At 36.8% G+C, this 21,396-nt stretch overlaps 1 protein-coding gene across 3 annotated transcripts; it reads left to right on the forward strand.

Annotated features, from left to right (window-relative positions):
• On the forward strand, nt 1–21,000 carry EMB3011 (RNA helicase family protein). 3 transcript variants are annotated; one of them, XM_077360503.1, is made up of 18 exons: nt 12–156; nt 916–972; nt 1,120–1,255; nt 1,454–1,672; nt 2,439–2,527; nt 3,120–3,393; nt 3,580–3,753; nt 3,875–4,023; nt 6,798–6,895; nt 9,889–9,997; nt 12,417–12,594; nt 13,474–13,703; nt 13,806–13,985; nt 14,748–14,819; nt 14,973–15,152; nt 15,698–15,759; nt 18,489–18,641; nt 19,265–21,000. In XM_077360503.1, the coding sequence occupies exons 2-18, from the start codon at nt 967–969 to the stop codon at nt 20,862–20,864; spliced, it is 3,909 nt and encodes a 1,302-aa protein (XP_077216618.1). In that variant the 5' UTR covers nt 12–156; nt 916–966; the 3' UTR covers nt 20,865–21,000. The 3 variants fall into 3 exon arrangements, with proteins under 3 accessions (XP_077216687.1, XP_077216618.1, XP_077216756.1); XM_077360641.1 differs by having other exon boundaries at nt 2,454–2,527; XM_077360572.1 differs by lacking the exon at nt 916–972 and having other exon boundaries at nt 1–156.
• The last annotated feature ends 396 nt before the right edge of the window (nt 21,001–21,396 follow it).

Consider the following 21,396-nt stretch of genomic DNA (forward strand, 5'->3'; position numbering starts at 1 on the left):
ATCTGAGGTGCGAACTTATCATCGTCCTTCGTTTAAAAATGGGATAATTGTGTTTAGATAGCTAAATTCCTAGATTTCCAAACCCTAGATTTTAAAAACTCATCGCTTTAGTTTCTTCTCTGCGACGAAGAGGATTTGGATTTCGACTTCTATAAGGTGGGTTTCTTCAATCTTCTCCTTCACAGCTTTTAACTAAATCCATCCAATTTTCGGTATGAATCTACCTCTTAAATCATCATCTGAATGTTTTTTTTTTTTTTGTGAAACCTAGGGTTTTCTTCTAAATTTTTTAGAGATAGAGATTTTTTGTTCTTGTGAATTTTTGTATGTGTTTTGTTGATTTATGAAATCTCTTCTTCACCTCTTTTCTTCCCCCAATCCTCTATAGTCTCTATCTTAGCCAAACCCACACATTCTGGACTTTGTAAAACCCTAAATCCCTGTTTAGATTGCAAGAAAAAAATTTACTTCTCCACAATTACGAGAGAAATTTTATACTTATAACTTATTTAGAGGGATTTCATTATAAATTGAAGGTCCTTCTAAATAAAAATTGAACTACTTTTTAAATTTGTAATCAAACAAACTGAAAAGTAAGAAATTTTGGAATAGTATTTCTTTTCCAAAATTTTCCAGAAATTTTTTGCAATCTTTGATCTAGGTTGTTTCATAGGGAAGTGTGCACCACACAGATTTTTTTTCTTTTTTCTAGGGTTTATTTCGGATTTTTCTTATGTAAGATTGAATTAAATTTGATTACTTTTCACCCAATAAGCTCTGTTTTACTTCTTCAATAGTTTCAGCTTTATATGGTTTCTTATATATTTGATTAAACTTTCTTACGTTTTGCAATTTACGGTAGATAATACGGTATAATCCCAGAAATTCTATTGATTTTTTCATGCATTTTTGCAGATTTAATTCTATAAGGCTGTTGTTTTGGTTTTAGTTAGTCAGGCTATTAATATGGAGGTTAGTTTTTAATTAATCAGAATCCTTTTGCCAGTGTATGTTATATAGAAATTTAGCTTGTGTTTCCTTTTCATCTTCACCTGTTATGTTCTCATGTCAATACTTTCTTTGCCATTCTTTCTTTTCCTTTTTCCTTTTTTGATCTAGGGTGACAAAATGGACGCCATTGATCTGGACAAAACGACTGTCATGTTGGAACCCGATAGAACTAGTAAAGGAGGTTTGTATGTTCCCGGGAAGGATAGAGTGGTGTTCCAACCTCCTGAGAAGAAATCTCTCCTTGGTATGCTGTTAATATGCTCTTAAAAATTTGACCCTTTTTGTCCTATTTTAAATTCTTTCTAGCAGATGTACTCAATATTCAATAAAAGCAATTACTAAATATGTTGACAATATCGATTTTTGTAGTATGTTTTTTTAACAATTACATGGATGTTCAATTTGCAACTAAAATATCCAAGGATGACTATTTGATGAGCAGGTCTGGATGTCCTTGCCATTGCAAAAAGAGAAACCAAGGGGGATGGTGTGTTTAAAGTTCCACCAGAAAAAAATGTTTCTGCTATGGCTTCCCTAGATGAAGATGAAAAGTCCAATTTTTCTGATTTAGATGATGTTGGGAGTAATTTGCCGCAAGGGGAACGCAATCTTGCTAGGCGCCGTTATCGTGACACTCATGTTGAAGAGACATCACATTCAGGTGATGAGAATTCTACTATTAACTTTCCTAAACACGCTAGAATTCTTTAAGAACAAATATATTAACTTTCCAAATAAAAAAACAAATCTCTTCTAGGAATGTTGCTTTCTATCCTACTATTAACTTTCCTACTTCAACTTCAACTTCAACTTTACCAACTTAAATTAGAAACTCTAGAAGCTTCCAACATTCCCACCCTTTTCCAAAACATGAACTTTCTAATACCCAATAAAAGTATGCCAAAATATGCAGCTAAAAATCACCAAAATTGATAATTTTTTTTCTTTTAAGTTTACCTTTCTTCTCTTTTTTCATGATTTGAAGAACATATGGATATGCACAAATATATCCATTATATTCACATATTCAATCCTCAACAAGAAGGTTGAACATCATAAATGTTCAGTAGATTTTACGAATGATTTTTCTCTCTGTGTCTTTGCTTGGTATGTACAAGAAAAAAGAACAAGGAGATGCATTTGCAAAGTGTGTGATGGCTAAAAGGTTGTTTGAATGTAGTCGCTGTGTTAAAATATCTGGATATCCTCCGATGTCGAAATATGCACATAAAGAAATTTTTGATAGGAACCTACCTGATCTCATTTAATGGATGCAAATTTTCATTTTGATACTTAAAATTTTCATTTGAAGGCAGATTTGCATTTGATACTTATTATTCAAAAATTTGATAATAAGATTTTGTTGTATAGTTAAGGAAATGTTGTTCTCATGAATTTCTGGATGCTCTGACACAAATGTTATATAGTCTCTACTGTTACAGAAACTAAGTCGTCATGGAATGGACAAGATGATGATACACGGGGTACTCGTCTCTCGAATAGCCTACATTCTGAGGTAAGATTTATTGCCTTTCTGTTGTTTTTTTGAATGATTTTCTTGCCTTTCTGTTAATATTTTATGATACTATTTTATGTGGAAGAAGTTCAGTACTATTAGATTATTTATCATCAAACTATCCTTTCGATACTTGCGATGGTGAAACCGACTTTATTTTATTTGATCTAGGTTATTGAACTGCTTCAGTAAATCATCCCATTGGAGAAGAAACGTTATTTTTCGTCACTAAGAAACCTTCTTAATGTCATTTTCTACTTTGATCTGTACATAAAGTTACTAAGTAGATTATAGAATTATTTATTAGCATGGTCTCATTTGTGTACGCGCGCGCGCGCGCACATACACACACACATATATAAATTTACACAATGTGTGAATCATATAATTTGGAACTGACCTTATAGTGGATGCTTTCCCTCACTCATTTGTGTACGCGCATGCGCACACACACACACATATATAAATTTACACAAAGAGCTGTGTGAATCATATAATTTGGAACTGACCTTATAGTGGATGCTTTCCCTCACTTATTTGAAGATTTAATGTTCTTGAATGAGTATTTTAACTATTTTTCCTTCATTTGAAGATATCTGTTCCATCTAAAGGGAGTTCTAGAAGCACTTGGTCCCAGAGTCCTAGTAGATATGATACGGAAGATCGTCGTAGTGAAAGAAGAGAAAATAAAAGGGATGAACTTCAGAGTGGGAGTAAGAGTAGGGTGAGCCAAAGACACGGCGATAGTGATAGATATCATTCACATGGAAGAGAAGAACATGAACGATATGAATATGAACATAAACACAGAGGAGAATATGGAAGAAAACGAAGTAGATATGAGCACACGCCAAGAAGGACACCAGGTACGTCTTTCTTTGTTTCTTTTAGTAAACTTAACCAAATTGTGAATATATATTGATTTGTTTTGAAAATTCATACTCTATTTATAATGAAGTTAACCAACTTGTGACTATTTATTTTTTGTTTTGAAAATTCATTCTATAATTACATTATTTAGTCTAAGAAATGTTTACATATACCACTTGCAGTTAGATCTGATTGGGATGATGGAAGATGGGAGTGGGAAGATACACCGCGCAGGGAGAGTCATTCTATGGGTGGTAGACACCATCAACCTTCACCATTCCCAATGCTTGTTGGGACATCTCCTGATGCACGACTGGTGTCCCCGTGGTTGGGTGGTCATACGCCTCATTCTTCAGGTAGAATATTGAGCACATGAAATCTATTATTTTAATTATAGACGACAAATAACTTATTATTTTAATTATAGACTTAATTTTGCCAGATAACATGTGAATTATTCTGATGGAAATACTACAGGGCCTACTGCTTCTCCATGGGACCATATTTCTCCTTCTCCCGTACCAATACGAGCTGCTGGGTCCTCGCGAAGAACGTCAAATTCTCGCCATGGTGGAAAGTCCCATCAACATACTTTTTATCCTGAAGCTTCACAATCACTTTCTGAGGTATGGATTGCATTAGGCATTGCACAATGTCAAAGTTTTTTTTTTCCAACATGGAATCCCAATGATGATAAAAGAATGTGTATACAAGTGCTTATTTGGAAGAACAAGCTATTCAATTCAGTTTCTAAGCACAAACTTGTTTGGCATTGGATTAACTGCTTGATGTTGCTCACTATGTTATTGGTTTAAGTGTTATCAATCTACTATTGAGCACCTCTGTGAGAGCCCTGAACATGCTAAGAGGATATGCAATTCAGAGAGAATATTTTCTAATGAGCATTGTTTCCGTTAATGGGAACAACCTATGAAAAGATTGCCCTGTATCTAGGGTGGCTAGACATTGAAAAATAACAACATGCCATCTTAAGCATGGTTTTAAATTTCGACCGAAATCCAAAATTTCGGATTTCAGTGAGGACCGAAACGAAAAGATACCGAAACCGAAATTCCCGTTTGAAATTTCATAAATGTCGTGAATGTCGTCGAAATTTATATTAAAATAATAGTTTTTAATTCCGTTAGGTTCCGTTCACTTGCATTCCCTGGAAATCAAATCCCTGGAAAACTGTCTCTTTTTTCCTCGACAAGACAGAATTCTTGTGTTCACTTGGTTTCCAGGGAAAGTAGAATTACACATGTGGAATTTCTGCAATAAGTCAAAAAATGACATGGAAAAGCCCATTCCCCCCCCTATTTAGGGATTTCATTTCCAACCAAAAACACTCGGATTTCGTTTCCCTGGGAAACTAGTGCAAAAAGAAGGGCAAGCAGTTTCCCTGGAAACCTTTTCCTGCGCAAGTGAACAGTCCAGAAATAGTCCAGGGAAACCTTTTCCTGCACAGATTCCCTGAATTTATTTTCCTAATGCCACGTCAGATTCCCTGTAAACATTTTCTTTTCCTTTCCCGGGAAAACAAGTGAACATAGCTTTAAAGAATTTCGATCGAAATTACCAAAATTTCACCCAAAATTTCGGTAATTTTGATCGAAATTTCGTCCTAAAAATCAGGCTTTTCGTTAGCCAATACCAAATTTCGCCCGAAATTTCGGTTTCGGATAAGTTCGAAATTTTAGCCGAAACCGAAATTTAAAACCATGATCTTAAGTAGTTAGTTTACTCTGTTTTAGTTTATCTTTTGTTCTATTTTTTCATCACAAGGGAAAATTGAAAAGAAAGGGCCAATCCTCCCTCCTCTCCCCTCCTCTTCTCCCCTCCTCTCTCACATTCCCAAATCTAAAGCACTCACGCCGGCGCATCTCGACGATGGCTCGACTATCAAAAGATTACCTTCGAAGATGAGTGAAGAACGGATCGACCTAGTGAGGAAATCTTTAGAAAGACTTGATGGAATGCTTTCGGTAAGCCGTTTCAAGTGTAGGTCAACTTTCAAGCATGCCATATTCCAAAGTGATGTAGTGGCATCTAAGTTGTATATTTCGTTTCGTTTTGGCCGAAACGGGCCGAAATTTCGGTTTCGGACCGCAAACCGGAATAAATCTGGTCGGAATTCGTTTCGTTCCGTTTCGGCCGAAACTGCCTGAAAAGGCTGAAAAAATTAAAAAAAATTATGGGAACGCCATTATAGCCGTTGGGATTGTTTTTGGACCACTCTATCCTCATTTTATGACTGTTTATGACCGTTTTATAGCCTTTGGAAGGGTATTTTCCGTCTTTTCGCGTCCACAAGCATTCACACCACTATATATACCCCATTAACCATTGTTTTTCCCCATTTTTCACTTTCACCCTTCTTTTACAAACTTCATTTACACACTTTCCCACCAACTAAGATCTACTCTAATCTTCTTTTAAGCTCTTCAAGCTTCTCTAATTTTCTAACATTTTCTGATTTTTTGCATTTTTTTTTCATATTTTTAACTATTAAAAGAAATTCCCTCTGGAAAGCAGAACGAAAAGTTTCGACCGAAACGCAGAACGAAACGGCCTAAACACCGAAGCGTTCCGTTCCGGACTCCAAAACGAAATGGCGAACGAAACGGGTTTTACAACTTAGAGTGGCATTAACAACTGATATGTTTATTTTTATGGATTGATGGGGGTGCCAATAATCATTTCACACATAGTTTTTGAGAAGTCCAAAAGGTATCCAGGAGCTTGGTCGACTTTAATATGTGGCCATACATTTGGAGTCTAGCTTATTTTCTTTAATTCATTCATTTAAGTTATGTTTAAGTGCTTTAAATTATGTTTTGTGGGCCCATTATATGTGTTATGGGTAGTAGTATATGTCACTTTGAATGGGTTTTGTAATAAACTTTGAGCCTAGAAAATTGACGACTTGCTTTTGGGCTACATGCCTTGCCATTGGAGAATCCAATTCAAGAAGATGAGGTTTCTAAGACGTTTGTGTGAGATGATAGCAGATAGGAATTGAATCTAAAAATAAAGATTTCGGAATTCCATGGTAGCCTTCTGGCTGAGGAATTCGTTGTTTGGTTTAGAACCCTAGAGGATTTTTTATTATAAAGATATTTCCAATGATAAAACCATTCGATCAATGCGAAATATGCTAATCCATGATGCATGCCTGCTAATGCTTTCTTATAAACTGGATTTGTTGTTTTTTTTTTTGGACTAAAAAAACTGGATTTGTTATTGGTTTTGAGTTCTTAGAGAATCTAGACATCAATGGTTGTTTTCTTATATCCTCTCATTTCTTTTTTCATTGTAGCATGTTCTTTGATATTTGTCCTCTCAATGCTTGCATAAATTAATTTTATGACTTATTATTGGGTATATTTTTAATTTCCAGGACAATGAAGTGGATGCTAGTTCTTTAACTAAAGAAAACAATCATGAAATTTCAGAAAAAATGCGTTTAGAGATGGAGTACAATGCTGATCGTGCATGGTATGCAACATTCCAAACTATTCATCTGAACTTTGTATAATAGATGGAAGTACTTGTCAAAAGTTCTTTTTAGCTAGACTAAGAAGGCTTAGGATGCATTTGATGGAGTTTTTATATGGTGGACGGATGTGCATGCAAGTGTAACAAAAAATACGTAGGGCCCACATATTTTTGGTAGGCAAGCTGGGATCGAACCTGCGACCTCAAGGTTGAGATACAATGCCTCAACCATTGAGCTACAGGCCCAACCACCCCCAGGGCCTACATTATTGGGTGATCTAAACCACTCATTTGTTGGGCCTCAGCTTAGATACTTAGTGCCTCGAAAATCTTCTCCATAGGGAGTTCCCAATCGATAAACACTATTTAAAATGCAACAGAAACAACTAATAATTATGATTTTTGAAATTAATTCAACCCAAAACAAAACCAACCACATACCTGATTTCTTACAAACAAGAAGCATGAGAAATGATCATGTTAAAAAAAGAAAAAGAAAAAAGGGAAAACTATGTGCATACATTTCAATTATTGTAATTTCTGCAAAACCAGTCTAAACCCCAAAGTTCATACTTGTTGTTTTATAATTTGAAAGCCTTCCCAAACTAAGGACCCCTAATCCTAGACACTTTACAACTTTTAATTACTTATGAAACAATCCGAAACAAGTTAGAATTCTTCAAGAACTAAAAAAAAACTTTAAGGACGAGTTTGATAACCATTTTCTGAAGTGATTATCTGATTTTGTTGCCCCAAATATTGGAATCGCTATGGTAAAAGAAATGCAGCCCGAGTTTTCTTTCCAAAGGCACTTTTCAGGCATAGTTTTATAGAGCGAATGGAGTCGTTTCTGCGCTCTGTTGGAAAGTTTTTTGTGATTTTGCGATCCCTGATTTGTTGGAATAATATCGAGAATGGTTACCAAACACACCCTTGGTTTCTACCCTAAAATGTTTTTAAATATAAGTTAAACACTAATTCAACCTTGTTATTCCACTTTAATCCTCCTTATTCAAAATTGAAACTCTAGAAGCTTTAAATAGTCTCATCCTTTTGCAAAACCTTGACTTTCTTAAGCCCAGTAAAAATATTCCATTAATTGTAATGAAATATACCGTCATTCATATACAATTCTCTTTTTCTACGTTCATCCTTTATTCTCCTATATTTGGTTTGAAGGACCTATGAGTACGTGCTGCATCAATTCCCTCTCGTTTGGAGAAAATTCGACTCCTGTAAATTGATATCCTAACCACATTGTCTTCAAGTTTTCAATGATGATATTGTGGAGATCCCTTGCACTGAGGTATTTGGAAATGTGCTGCATCAAGTCCCTCTATTTGGAGATGTGCTGCATCAAGTCCCTCCCGTTTAGTTAAAATTCGAATCTTATGAATTGATAACCTAAACAGATTGTCTTGAAATTTCCAATGAAGATATTGTGGGGATCCCTTCCACCGATTGACGTACTTAAAGAAGAGATCCTTACCTTTCTTTAAAAGTCTTGTACTTAGAAATTCTTTTTTCTCATATTTTCTGAAAGACCCTCATCTTCTTTTAGAAATTCGTTTAAGGGCTTGCAACACCAAGTTATTGAAATTGAACATAACTCGCAAAATTGATAATGAGACTCAATCATCGCTTTAGTCTTGATTCTTTTTCATGGATTCATCAATGTCTTAATCATAAATTTGCTCTTCGAAATCTTCTTGTATCCTCTTGTTCATCGTAATCCTCAACAAATCAGACGCTCCATAGAGCTTTAAATCATTCATCTTCTCTTTCAGATACTCAGTTTTTTTCGGATCATGTAGTCCTTCCAGCAATTCTTCATGATCTTCTTCATCGTCTATAGCATATGTTGGGTGAAGTCAAACTTCTATATCATAGGCTTCATCTCCATTTTGACATGTTGAGTTTAGTTGCCCCGAAGTCCTCTATGCTGATCTCCATAAAATCAAACCTTGTTTTCCCTCCAAGTGGAATTGGGGTTGAGTTCCACCTTGGAAACTTTCTGATTGATTTGTTAGAATTTTCTAAAGGATTGTGGAACTTTGTCAACATGGCCTCAACGAAACCTTGGTGCAAGATTTGAATCTCGTTCACAACTGGATCCATCTGTCTCGTCAAAGTATCTACTTGTTTTGTCAGGACATTAACTATGACAATATTGATTGATATTTCCTTAGCCTCCAAAATTTTCATGACTCCAATTTCTTGAAGTCATTTTACGGAATACGAGTCTTTAAGTTTGAACTTGATCTGATACCAATTATGGTGCAACATAAAGAGAATAAGAATAATTATTTTGGAAATGAAATTGAATGCAAAACCAAGAACATACTTCACTAGACAAGAAGTAAGAGATGGTAAAGTTTCAAAGAGAAACTATCAGAGAAAAGGCAAAACTACTCGCATAAATTTCAATTTTCGTATTAGTTACAAAACCAGCCCAAAGCCCCCTTATAGACCGTATACCTGCCCCCTGTTATGACTACAAAGTGCTCCCAAAGCAAGGAATCCTAATCCTAGACATTTCCAACTTTAAAACATTTCTAAACAAGCTAACTCTTCTAAAACAAACATAGAAATATTCCTATTAAAACAAACCCAATTATCCTCTAAGAATACTGCTTCTTATCCCAAATGCTTCTAATTATAAAGTATAAACAGCCCAAATTCAACCTTCATATTCCACTTAGAACTCCTTAATTCAAAACAGAAACTCTAGAATAATAGTTTCACCTTTTTCCAAAATACGGGCTTCCTAAAACCCAGTAAAGGAATTCCAAAATGCAACTAGAAATACCGAAACTCATAAGAATTTTTTCCGCTTAAGGTCATCTTTCTCCCGTTTCTAGTTTGAAGGACCTATGCGCATGCATTGCATCAATTTCTGTCTCCATATAATCAGGAATTCAGGACACTATGCTGTTCGCAACTATTTTATTATATTTGATTTTATTTTCCTTTTTTTGGTGATTATCCTATAGGTATGATAGGGAGGAAGATAACACACTGTTTGATGCTGATACCTCATCATTTTTTCTTGGGGATGATACCACTTTCCAAAAGAAGGAGGCAGAGTTGGCGAAGAGACTGGTATGTATAAGCTCTCCAGTAAGGATTTAGTATTATATGCTCCATTTTTTGTTAAGCAGTCTGTTGGGTTCTGGGTGGAAGTTGCTTCGCTATTTCTTTCAGAGTCTATGCATTTTTTTATTATCCTCATTGCCTGTGTGTTTTGTACAATCATTCTATAGAATTCTGTTTGGGTTCATCAACAGAAAACCCAACTATCACCTAGATTTTGTATTCTTTATGCGTATTTTTTGCGCTATCTACTATAGTGATTTATTCTCCTAGTGGCTATTGGTAATTCTCTCAAATTGCTTGATTTAGCAGAACATCAAATTAGGAGGGTGTGAGTAAAGAAACATAAGGTTTTCTTTAGTTACGCAGCTAAGCAACTTTTTAATGCAAAACTAAATCTTCAACACTCTTTCTAGATTCCAATAGGAACTATAAAATGCATCTTGTGTGTTTGATGTGCTAAGTATGCCGAATGGATGACATTGGATAGCCAAGATGCATTATCCTTGCATTTCCTGTACAATCTTGAAGAGAGAAAAAAATGAAAAAAATCTATCTATAATTAGTAGTTTTTATGTTATTTTCATTCTGCAGTTTATGTTATTTCACATATAATTAGGATGGTTCCCATCACAATAAGTATCCTAATGGCATATTTGTAATCACCTTTAAGCAAGGTTTCAGTTTTAGGTTTCGGTATGCAACTCTCTAATGATGGTAATAGAAACATATCGGTTTCAGATGGATATTTTGTTGGGAAACGTATGGAAACATGCAAATGCTAGACATTTAAGATAGGGAATCTTGTCTTCATGAAGTGCTCGAATAAGCACAAATACGCCCTTAAAAATCATCACATAAGCAAAACACGACCCATGATGGTATAAAAACATCGAACACCTAGTGACACGCGTTGTCGCCCATTTAAAGTAATTTCTTTCTGGGAAGAGGATTTAAGGTGGTACTGCCCCTTGTATCACAGTTTCAAATCCACTAAATTGACAAAATTTTGATGGGTTAAAAGATCAGAGAGTGGACAATTGGCAGATTTTTTGGAAAGAGCCTTTGACACAATATTATTAGGATTGGTTAACAGACAGACATCATAAATAGGGACTTCATTAAGCAAGTGTTCCCCATGTCATGGTTTTTGTTAAAGTATAAAAGATATAATAACACATTCTCCAACAGCTCAAGCTTTTGGAGTAACTGGTTGTTTCACATGGGATCAGAGCCAAAGGTCCTGAGTTCAAACCTCCTTGATAGTAAAAATCCACATGCAATGGCCAAACCCAAAAGAGGGGCCACATGTGCCACGTGTAGACCAACCCTAAAAAAGATTGACCACACGCGATGGGGAGTGTTAAAGTATAAAAGATTTAATAACACGTTCTCGAACAGCTTAAGCTTTTGGAATACCTGGTTGTTTCACAGTTTTAAATTTCTACCGAAATTGACATGAAATGACTGAATTGTTTGAGTTTCCATCCCCAGCAACATGCACCGATACCAAAACCTTAAGTATATTAGTAGTATACTAGATCTGTATGTGTTACATAATTACATTTATATCAACTGCATATGATTCATGGCGTATGCATTATGTATAAATATTTATATGAACTGCATGTGAAATATGTTATGTATTGAATTATTAGACATGGCAGCACATACCACTAGGTGTTCGATGTTGTTAATTCATTATGGATGGTTGCCTAGCTTATGTGGTGTCTTCTAAGTCTGGTTTTATGCTTATTCTAGCATTTCTTGAAGTTTCATCTTAAAATTGTATCATCTGCGTACGTTTATGTTTCCATGATTTACAGGATTTTTTAATGGTAATGGTTTACAGGATTTCTACTGATATTTCCAACTGAAACCCAAATGTTTCTGTTTCCGTGGTAACCAAAACTGACACTGAAATCGAAATTTAAAATCTTGCCACATGTATGTTGTTAAAGTATAAACAATTAAATAACTCCTTCTTCAACAGCTTAAGCTTTTGTAGTATCGGTTGTCTCACATGGTATCAGAGCAAAGGTCCTGAGTTCAAAACTCCTTGATATTAAAAATCCACATCTAATGGCCAACCCAAAAGAGGGGCCATATGTGCCACGTTTAGGCCAACCCTAAAAAGAGGGGCCACACGTGAGGGGGAGTGTTAAAGTATAAAAGATTAAATAACGCCTTCTCCAACAGCTTAAGCTTTTGGAGTAATCGGTTGTTTCACATATGTTATGAACTTTGGCGAGGAGTGTTAAAATTTATTAAGATTGATCCAGATTATGCTTGTATTATTACTTTGCACAGTCTTTGCTCTTTGGTATTCATTATTCACCAAATTTCATTGTTGACTCATGCCGTTAAAATATTAGTCAATTAAATTTTCTGTATCATCTTATATAGATTGTATATATCTGTGTTGTAGACTCGCAAGGACGGGACACCGATGACACTTGCTCAGAGCAAAAAGTTGTCGCAGCTGACGGCTGATAATGCTCAATGGGAAGATCGACAACTTTTAAGATCTGGAGCTGTTAGGGGGACAGAGGTGCAGACAGAATTTGAAGACGAGGATGAACGCAAGGTTATCCTTCTCGTTCATGGTATGTCATTTTTGTGTTTATCTGTATGAAGTAATTAATAGCATAGTTTCAAAACTCCCCTTTGTTGTCATGGACTCCCCCGAGTTGACTCCCTTTTACCTTGGCCGTGTCCATGTCTGAGTCCATGTTTTGCCCTACAAAGTCAATCATTGGGACAAACAGTGAAGCTGTCTATAAATTACAGAAGTGAAACATAGAGATGTGTTGGTTCCTTAGTATGATAGCAATTGTTGAGTAAAAAAAACAGAATTGTGAAAAAATGGCAAGGGTAGGATAACAGCCAGAAATTTGGAAAAGTGGGAAAAGCTGAATTAAAAGAAAAATTAGAAGCTTTAGGCCTTGTTTGGATTGCAGGAATTTTCTGAAGAAGTTTGGAAAGGAAAAAAATATTTCCACAAGTTCCTACTTTTCTCTTACACACCAAAAAAGATAACTTGAACCAATCCTATTCAATCTATAATTAGAGGGGCCTTCAATTTATTATAATATCCCATTAAATTAATTTTAATCATATCATTTCCCTCTAAATCGTGCAGAGAAAATGATTTCCCAAAAAAAAATCTGTCAGAAATGTTTTTCTTGCAATCCAAACAGGGCCGTAGGAAAGAAAAAGAAAGCATGAGAAAGTTATTTTAATGTGAGATATATTCTCACCTCTTGTTATTCTATCAAAACCATTTTTAGGTATGATTTACTATTTATATGTTTGGAGTATTATCTCTTGGAATAGGATACACACATCTGTATCTGTAGTCTGGATTTTAGAAATTGATGATTAATATCCAGACTCCCATATCCGTGTCTGTGGCTGTAATTGGACAAATTTTGAGGATATGTGGACCTTCACCAAAATATATTTACTGTCAATTTTTCTTGCAGACACAAAGCCACCTTTCCTGGATGGGAGGGTTGTTTTTACGAAGCAGGCAGAGCCTATAATGCCTTTAAAAGATCCCACATCGGATATGGCTATCATATCGCGCAAAGGATCTGTTCTGGTTAGAGAAATTCATGAAAAACAAAGTCAGAACAAATCACGCCAAAGATTCTGGGAGCTCGCAGGATCAAAGCTTGGTGATATCCTGGGCGTTGAGAAGACGGCAGAGCAGGTGAGTAATTCAAATAACAATTTTCAATAACCATTTGGCGCACACACGCACACACACATATTCTATGTCAGTTTAAAGTGCTCATCAATTTTCAAATGCCAGATTGATGCAGATACAGCTGTAGTAGGGGAAGAGGGCGAAGTTGATTTCAAGGAGGAGGCAAAGTTTGCCCAACACATGAAAGAAAAAGGTGAGGCCGTGAGTGATTTTGCAAAGTCAAAATCCTTACAAGAACAAAGGCAGTATCTCCCAATATATTCTGTACGCGAGGAACTGTTGCAGGTTGAGTGTTATTTTCTTTTTGTCTATTTTTTTTTTTAACTTTTTGATTGGAGTACAACTTTATGCTGATTATGTTTCTATACTATGGTTCTAGGTCCAAAGGCCAGTATTTCAATTCGATTATTATTTTTTTGTCAAAGTTTTTTTACTTTATGATTGGAATACACCTTTTTGCTGATTATGTTTCTATACTATGGTTCGAAGTCCAATAAGGCCGGGATTTCAATTCGGGACACATGACACATGTTTTGTGCATGGGAAAGCATCACTAGATGATGGGACCCTACATGGATTGCTCATGATTAAACATTTAAACATCTCATGAAGAACCCTTCTTTTGGTCACATTTAGGGTTACTCTTGTTTCCAAAACCTTTAACCAAATTCGTAATCGTAAGGGTCATACTCTGCTTGCTGACCGTTTGGGTTTGGACTCCCTTTAGAAAGCCAACTGGTCAATAGTACCACTAGCAAGCCTCCTTGGAGTGCTTACGTATTTCTGCTTAACCTTTTGATTTGGACATTACAATTTTACTATTCTTTAATCTTTTCTTTATGTTAGGTCTTTTAAGGTCTTTCAATGTGCAAAAAATGAATAAATATTTCATACATTAGCACAAGTTTTTGGTACAAATCATTCACTTACTCTGTAGCACATCTCGAGACTCTTATTGGATATAGTTTTAGAGTCTTTTGTGACATTTGTTATACTATTTATATCATATACATACTGGTTATTTTTTCTTATCCAACTGTAAATTAGGTTGTTCGCGAAAATCAAGTAATTGTTGTAGTTGGAGAAACTGGTTCAGGGAAGACGACTCAGCTCACACAGGTTTGCCCTCGTTTATGATTTTTTTTTGAAAAATGAGATAATGACTTTTGCCATTGTGGAAGTTGAAAAGTTGGAGTTTTGAGTGCTACGTAGCCAAGATCTGATCAAATGGAATTTCTTGCAAATATCTGAGCAAATGGAATTTCTTGACAGTATCTGCTTGAAGATGGATACTCAACAAATGGTAGTATTGTTGGTTGTACGCAGCCAAGGCGTGTGGCAGCTATGAGTGTTGCCAAACGAGTTAGTGAAGAGATGGTAACTGAACTCGGAGACAAAGTTGGTTATGCTATTCGTTTTGAGGATGTGACTGGGCCAAATACCTTAATTAAGGTAATACTTTATTGGGATTTTTCCTGTTTTTTCTTTACCCTTCTTTTGTTGTCTCTTTGCATATTTGTCACTAAGTTTGTCCCCTTAATCTGTGACATGAGGAACTGTTCTTGGAGGGTGTTTAATTACTGTGTCAAGCCCCTCAATAGATGCATGTGTAGTTATGTTTTTTCTTTAGTTCTGTGATTCTATTTATCATGTTTTCCATTACCTTTTGTCCTGATTATCTGGGAAGGCATACCTTCAAAATGTAGGGTTGCTCCTATATTTCATTGATATGAAAGAAGATCCACTTTATATTGAGGTTTTCTCTTTTTCCCTTTCTTCTTATTTCTATGTACGCAAGAACTTGTAAATATTAGCGTTAGAAACCCTCACTTGTTAAAAGTCTTAATTAGTATACAGTTGTTCTAATTTTGTAATGGTACTGTATCTCAGCCATTGCTTGTGTTATTAGTTCTTCTCTTGTCACTGTAGCTCTGCTAAGTGTTCTCAGGGTTCCTGTCTGAGCTATATACTGAGCCCTTGCACTTCTATTTTTGCAGTATATGACAGATGGAGTTCTCTTGCGAGAAACATTGAAGGACTCTGATCTTGACAAATACCGGTATGGTTTCTGCTTGCCTTTTGTATTTGTAATTTGAGTATTAGTTCACTGGAATACTACATTCGATCATCTTTTGTACCCAAGTAGAATGCCAAACATTCACATGCTTTGATCGTTATCACAGGCTTGCTCCCAGTGTAATCCTGATTTCTCTGGTGCATGCCCAGCTGTTACCACTTACCACTATTTTGCTTGATGCCCCCACCCCCTCCACAAACACGTGCGCGCACACACACCCAAACACACAGCTCAGCTCAGCTCAACTCAACTAAGCCTTTGTACCAAACTTGTTGGGGCAAACACACACAAAAAAAAAATTCTAGTAACTGGTAGGCTGTCATCGTTGTTGTGTACAATATTCATAAAACATTGTGTCATATTGTGTACAATATTCATAAAAGTATAAAACATGGTGTCGTATCACTGAAATGCTATTCAAGTCAAGTATTAAGTGTCAGTCATATAAAGTATCTAATGTATACAGTCAATTACTATCATTAATCTATGAATTGTCGGCATTCTTACATGTTGCATGCCATTAATAAGATGGATTGCTGTATTCGTAATCTATACTCAACTCAACTCAACTCAACTAAGCCTTTGTCCGAAACTAGTTAGGGTTGGCTAATGAATCCTTTAGAAAATTTTCATAAGAAGAAAGGATCTATCCGGCTCAAATTAGCTAAGTCTAATCGTGACACTAGTTGGGTTCGTCTACAGGGATCATTTTCTTCCATTCTATCCTATCCAAGGTAATGTTCTATGTTATGTTCCTAGCCCTCAAGTCTTTCGTCACTGTTTCAACCCAAGTTGTTTTCGGTTTGCCCCTACCTCTTTTTACTCCATCAAGTTGGCACGAGTCACTTCTTCTCATTGGAGCATCCAAAGGCCTACGTTGGATATGCTCAAACCATCTTAAGCGGATCTCTCTCATCTTCTCCTCTATTGCTGCCACCCCCACCTTTTTACGGATGTCTTCATTTTTAATTCGATCTAACCTTGTGTGACCGCACATCCATCTAAGCATTTGCATCTCCGCTACACTCATCTTATGCACATGCTGCTTCTTGGTGGCCCAACATTCTGAGCCGTACAACATGGTTGGCCTCACAGATGTCTTATAAAACTTTCCTTTCAACTTGGTAGGTATTTTATGGTCGCACAGAACTTCTAAAGCATGCTTCCACTTAAACTAACCTGCTCTTATTCTGTGGTTAACATACTCTTCAATATCTCCTTCTTTATGTAGGATTGAACCAAGATAGCGAAAGATATCCCTCTTAGGTACCTCCTGTCCAATCATATTTTACTACATCCTCGCCCCGCCTCCACATTACTAAAGTTGCACTCCATATACTCTGTCTTAGTCCTGCTCAGTCTAAAACCTTTGGATTCCAAAGTAGTTCTCCGTATCTCTAACTTAGCATTAACTCCTGCTTTGGTTTCGTCAATGAATACTATGTCATCTACAAATAACATACACACGTCGTCCTGGATACCCTCCGTAAGTTCATCCATAACTAGAGTAAAAAGATAAGGGCTTAGAGCTGATCCTTGGTGTAGTCCTATTGCAATTGGAAACTCACTAGACGTGCCATCTGTAGTTCTAACACTAGTTACTGTTCCATCGTACATATCCTTAATCATATCAACATATTTAGTAACACTCCTGGAAACCCTATCATACGCTCTCTCCAAATCAATGAAAACCATATGAAGGTCTTTTTTATTTTCTCTGAATCTCTCCATTAACCGCTTAATCAAGAAGATAGCTTCCATAGTCGATCGTCTGGGCATGAAGTCAAACTGATTTTCTGACACCTTAGTTTCTTTTCTTAGTCTATGCGCAATTACCCTCTCCCAAAGCTTCATGGTGTGACTCATTAGCTTAATTCCTCGGTAATTGGTGCAACTTTGGATATCCCCTTTATTCTTATAAATAGGTACTGATGTACTCTTCCTTCACTCATCAAGCAACTTCTTGTATTCGTAATCTTTGAATTGTAAAATATGAAATATTGATGTGAGTACTCCTTACCTCTAAATTTCACATAGGATAATAAAAGTATAGTCGAGGTTGCCCTACCATTCAAAAAAAGAAGAAGTAAGTCTAGGTTGCCCTTATCTCCATCTCTGACAGTATCCATGTAGGGAAAAGTAATTATGTGCCCTATATATCCATAACCATCAACTCCCAACCTGAAGTCCTCCTAACCATGATTTCACGGAAACCAACACAAAACGACCGAAGTATTTCTGTTTCCATCCTCATCCAAATGCATATCGAAATTGAAACACATACTGAAAGCAAAATAGTAAGAGTATTAATGGTATATTGTACCAATATTGCGTTGCATAATTATATTTATATGAATTGCTCGTGAAATGTGGTATATGTATTATCTATACGTATTTATATGATTTATATGTGAAATGTGATATGTAGTACATACTTCAAATTACTGCCTGAAGTCCAAATGATGCAAAAGTTATTCAAGTTCAATTAGGCTATTTTAACACATACTGTCCTAGGAAATAATAATTTTTTTTTGTTGGGACAAAGGCTTAGTTGAGTTGAGCTGATAATTTGTTACATTTAAAAAAAATTAGTGTACTTGCAGAGGGACTTGATTGCGTATTCTTTCATCTTTCTGTTGCTGCTGCTAAATGTTTAATTTTTATTTGTATCTTTTGAAAGCTATGGTTTGACATGTAATGCACTGTTACAGTGTTATTATCATGGATGAAGCTCATGAGAGATCACTAAACACTGACGTCCTATTTGGAATATTAAAGAAAGTGGTTGCCCAGCGTCGTGATTTCAAGCTGATTGTGACATCTGCGACACTAAATGCACAGAAGTTTTCCAACTTCTTTGGAAGGTCAGACCTGTTTGTGTTTTCAACATATTCTACTATGAGATTTTTTTTTGAAAATGAAATTCTACTATGAGAATATATCTCCTGACAAATGATTGGAATAATAAATCAAAGCTAAGTGATACCTCACACTTTTAAATGTCTTTTTATCAATTATACGGGTGAATCAAGAAATTAGATTAATGTTTCTTGCCAAATCCATTTCTTGACTTGGAATTTTCCACAAGGAACCTTAAAATCTGGTATAATCCGAAAGTTGAACTATATACGCTGGAACTCTTGTGCGCAAATAAAATAGGAAAGAAAAGTTCGTTAAGGCTTAAGATTTTGGTTTTACGTATACATTGATACACATGCCCACATATACACTGAGATTTTATATGATGAGTGGCCGTGCATGCACTGTCAGGGCAGCCACCCTTGATATTTGATCCAACGGCATCCCATTTTTTCCACTTTTGAAGAGGCTGTTGTTGGATCAAATATCATGCTGCCCCTTACACTTGCATGGACGCCCACTCATCATGTAATTTCTCTATTTGCACATATAGCCATTTTTAAAACCTGCAATTCTTTCAACAAAGATCTTAATCAGCCTAATTAATTCTTGTTTTTTTTTTTGCTAGTGTACCAATATTCCACATCCCCGGGCGAACATTCCCTGTGAATATCTTGTACAGTAAAACTCCGTGCGAAGACTACGTTGAAGCGGCAGTTAAGCAAGCCATGACCATCCACATCACTAGCCCTCCAGGTGACATCCTCATATTCATGACGGGCCAAGATGAGATCGAAGCCACGTGCTATGCACTCGCCGAGCGTATGGAACAACTGGTCTCCACCACCAAAAAGTCAGTCCCAAAACTCTCCATACTCCCAATCTATTCTCAGCTTCCAGCAGACCTACAAGCCAAGATCTTCCAAAAGGCCGAAGATGGCGCCCGCAAATGCATCGTTGCCACTAATATTGCTGAAACTTCACTGACCGTAGATGGGATTTTGTACGTCATCGACACAGGCTATGGTAAGATGAAAGTCTACAATCCTAGAATGGGTATGGATGCTCTCCAAGTTTTTCCTGTCAGCCGGGCTGCCGCCGACCAGCGGGCTGGCCGGGCAGGGAGGACGGGCCCCGGGACTTGTTATCGATTGTACACGGACACTGCTTACCAAAATGAGATGCTGCCCAATCCTGTGCCCGAGATTCAGAGGACCAATCTTGGTAATGTGGTTCTGTTACTTAAATCTCTCAAGATTGAAAACTTATTGGATTTCGATTTCATGGATCCTCCACCACAGGACAACATCCTCAATTCAATGTACCAGTTATGGGTCTTGGGGGCATTGAACAATGTCGGAAGCTTAACAGAGCTTGGCTGGAAAATGGTTGAATTTCCATTGGATCCACCACTTGCAAAGATGCTACTAATGGGGGAGCAGTTGGAATGCCTGAATGAGGTACTCACCGTTGTGTCTATGCTTTCAGTTCCCTCCGTATTCTTCCGCCCCAAGGATAGAGCAGAGGAAAGCGACGCTGCGAGGGAGAAATTTTTTGTTCCTGAATCCGATCACTTGACATTACTCAATGTTTACCAACAGTGGAAGGCGAACCAGTACCGGGGAGACTGGTGCAATGACCATTTTTTACACGTGAAGGGTTTGCGAAAGGCAAGGGAGGTGAGGTCCCAACTGTTGGATATTCTGAAAACCCTAAAAATTACATTAACCTCGTGCGGACCCGACTGGGATGTGGTCAGACAAGCAATCTGTTCTGCATATTTCCACAATTCTGCGAGATTAAAAGGTGTTGGAGAGTATGTTAATTGTCGGAATGGGATGCCGTGCCATTTGCATCCGAGCAGTGCTCTATACGGGCTCGGTTATACGCCGGACTATGTTGTATATCATGAGCTGATACTTACTACAAAGGAGTATATGCAGTGTGCAACTGCGGTGGAGCCTCAGTGGCTCGCGGAGCTTGGGCCAATGTTCTTCTCTGTGAAGGAATCAGATACGTCAATGTTGGAACACAAGAAGAAACAGAAAGAAGAGAAAACCGCAATGGAGGAGGAAATGGAGAGTCTGAGAAAAGTTCAGGCAGAAGCGGAGAAAGAGAGCGCGGAGAGGGAGAGGGAGAAGAGGGCGAGGCGGCAACAACAGGTATCTATGCCGGGCCTGAAAAAAGGATCTTCATATCTCAGGCCACCGAAGAAACTTGGATTGTAAGTTTAAATTTGTTTTTTTATCCACCATAATGTTTCAATTGTAATTAGTTGTTAATTAACAAAGAAAATTGTAAGAAAATATACTGGTGAAATGAGGAATTCTTAGGGTTTTTATTGAAACCCAATGGTTCAAATCAGTTTTTGCACAATGTTTCATCCCAAGAAACCCTTTTTTTCCCAAATCATTTCTATGCATATATGTTTCATTTGGGTTTAAAATTCCTCCCAAGCAGCAACTTCAGAACAGCACTGCTGATTACCCTCAACCTAAAAACAGAGAAGGGAGGGAAGCACCCTGAGGCATCACGAAGTATGCTAACATTTTGAGGAAGTCCTGAGCTTCACAAATGACAGATATAACCCAGTTGCAGTTTAAATCCAACCCAGTATCAATCTTGATACTACCCTGATCGCCTCCTCGAAAGAATGCAGAATTGATGGGAGACAGCCGAAATACACTGCCGAAAGGTAGAGATTGCCACCCATTACTCCATCTTGCTGATGAACACTTTGAGAATTGATTGGACATTGCC

This window comes from Tasmannia lanceolata, unplaced genomic scaffold, assembly GCF_043159265.1.
Source record: "Tasmannia lanceolata isolate RefF3 unplaced genomic scaffold, GAP_Taslan_0.1 ptg000002l, whole genome shotgun sequence".
Taxonomy (NCBI): domain Eukaryota; kingdom Viridiplantae; phylum Streptophyta; class Magnoliopsida; order Canellales; family Winteraceae; genus Tasmannia; species Tasmannia lanceolata.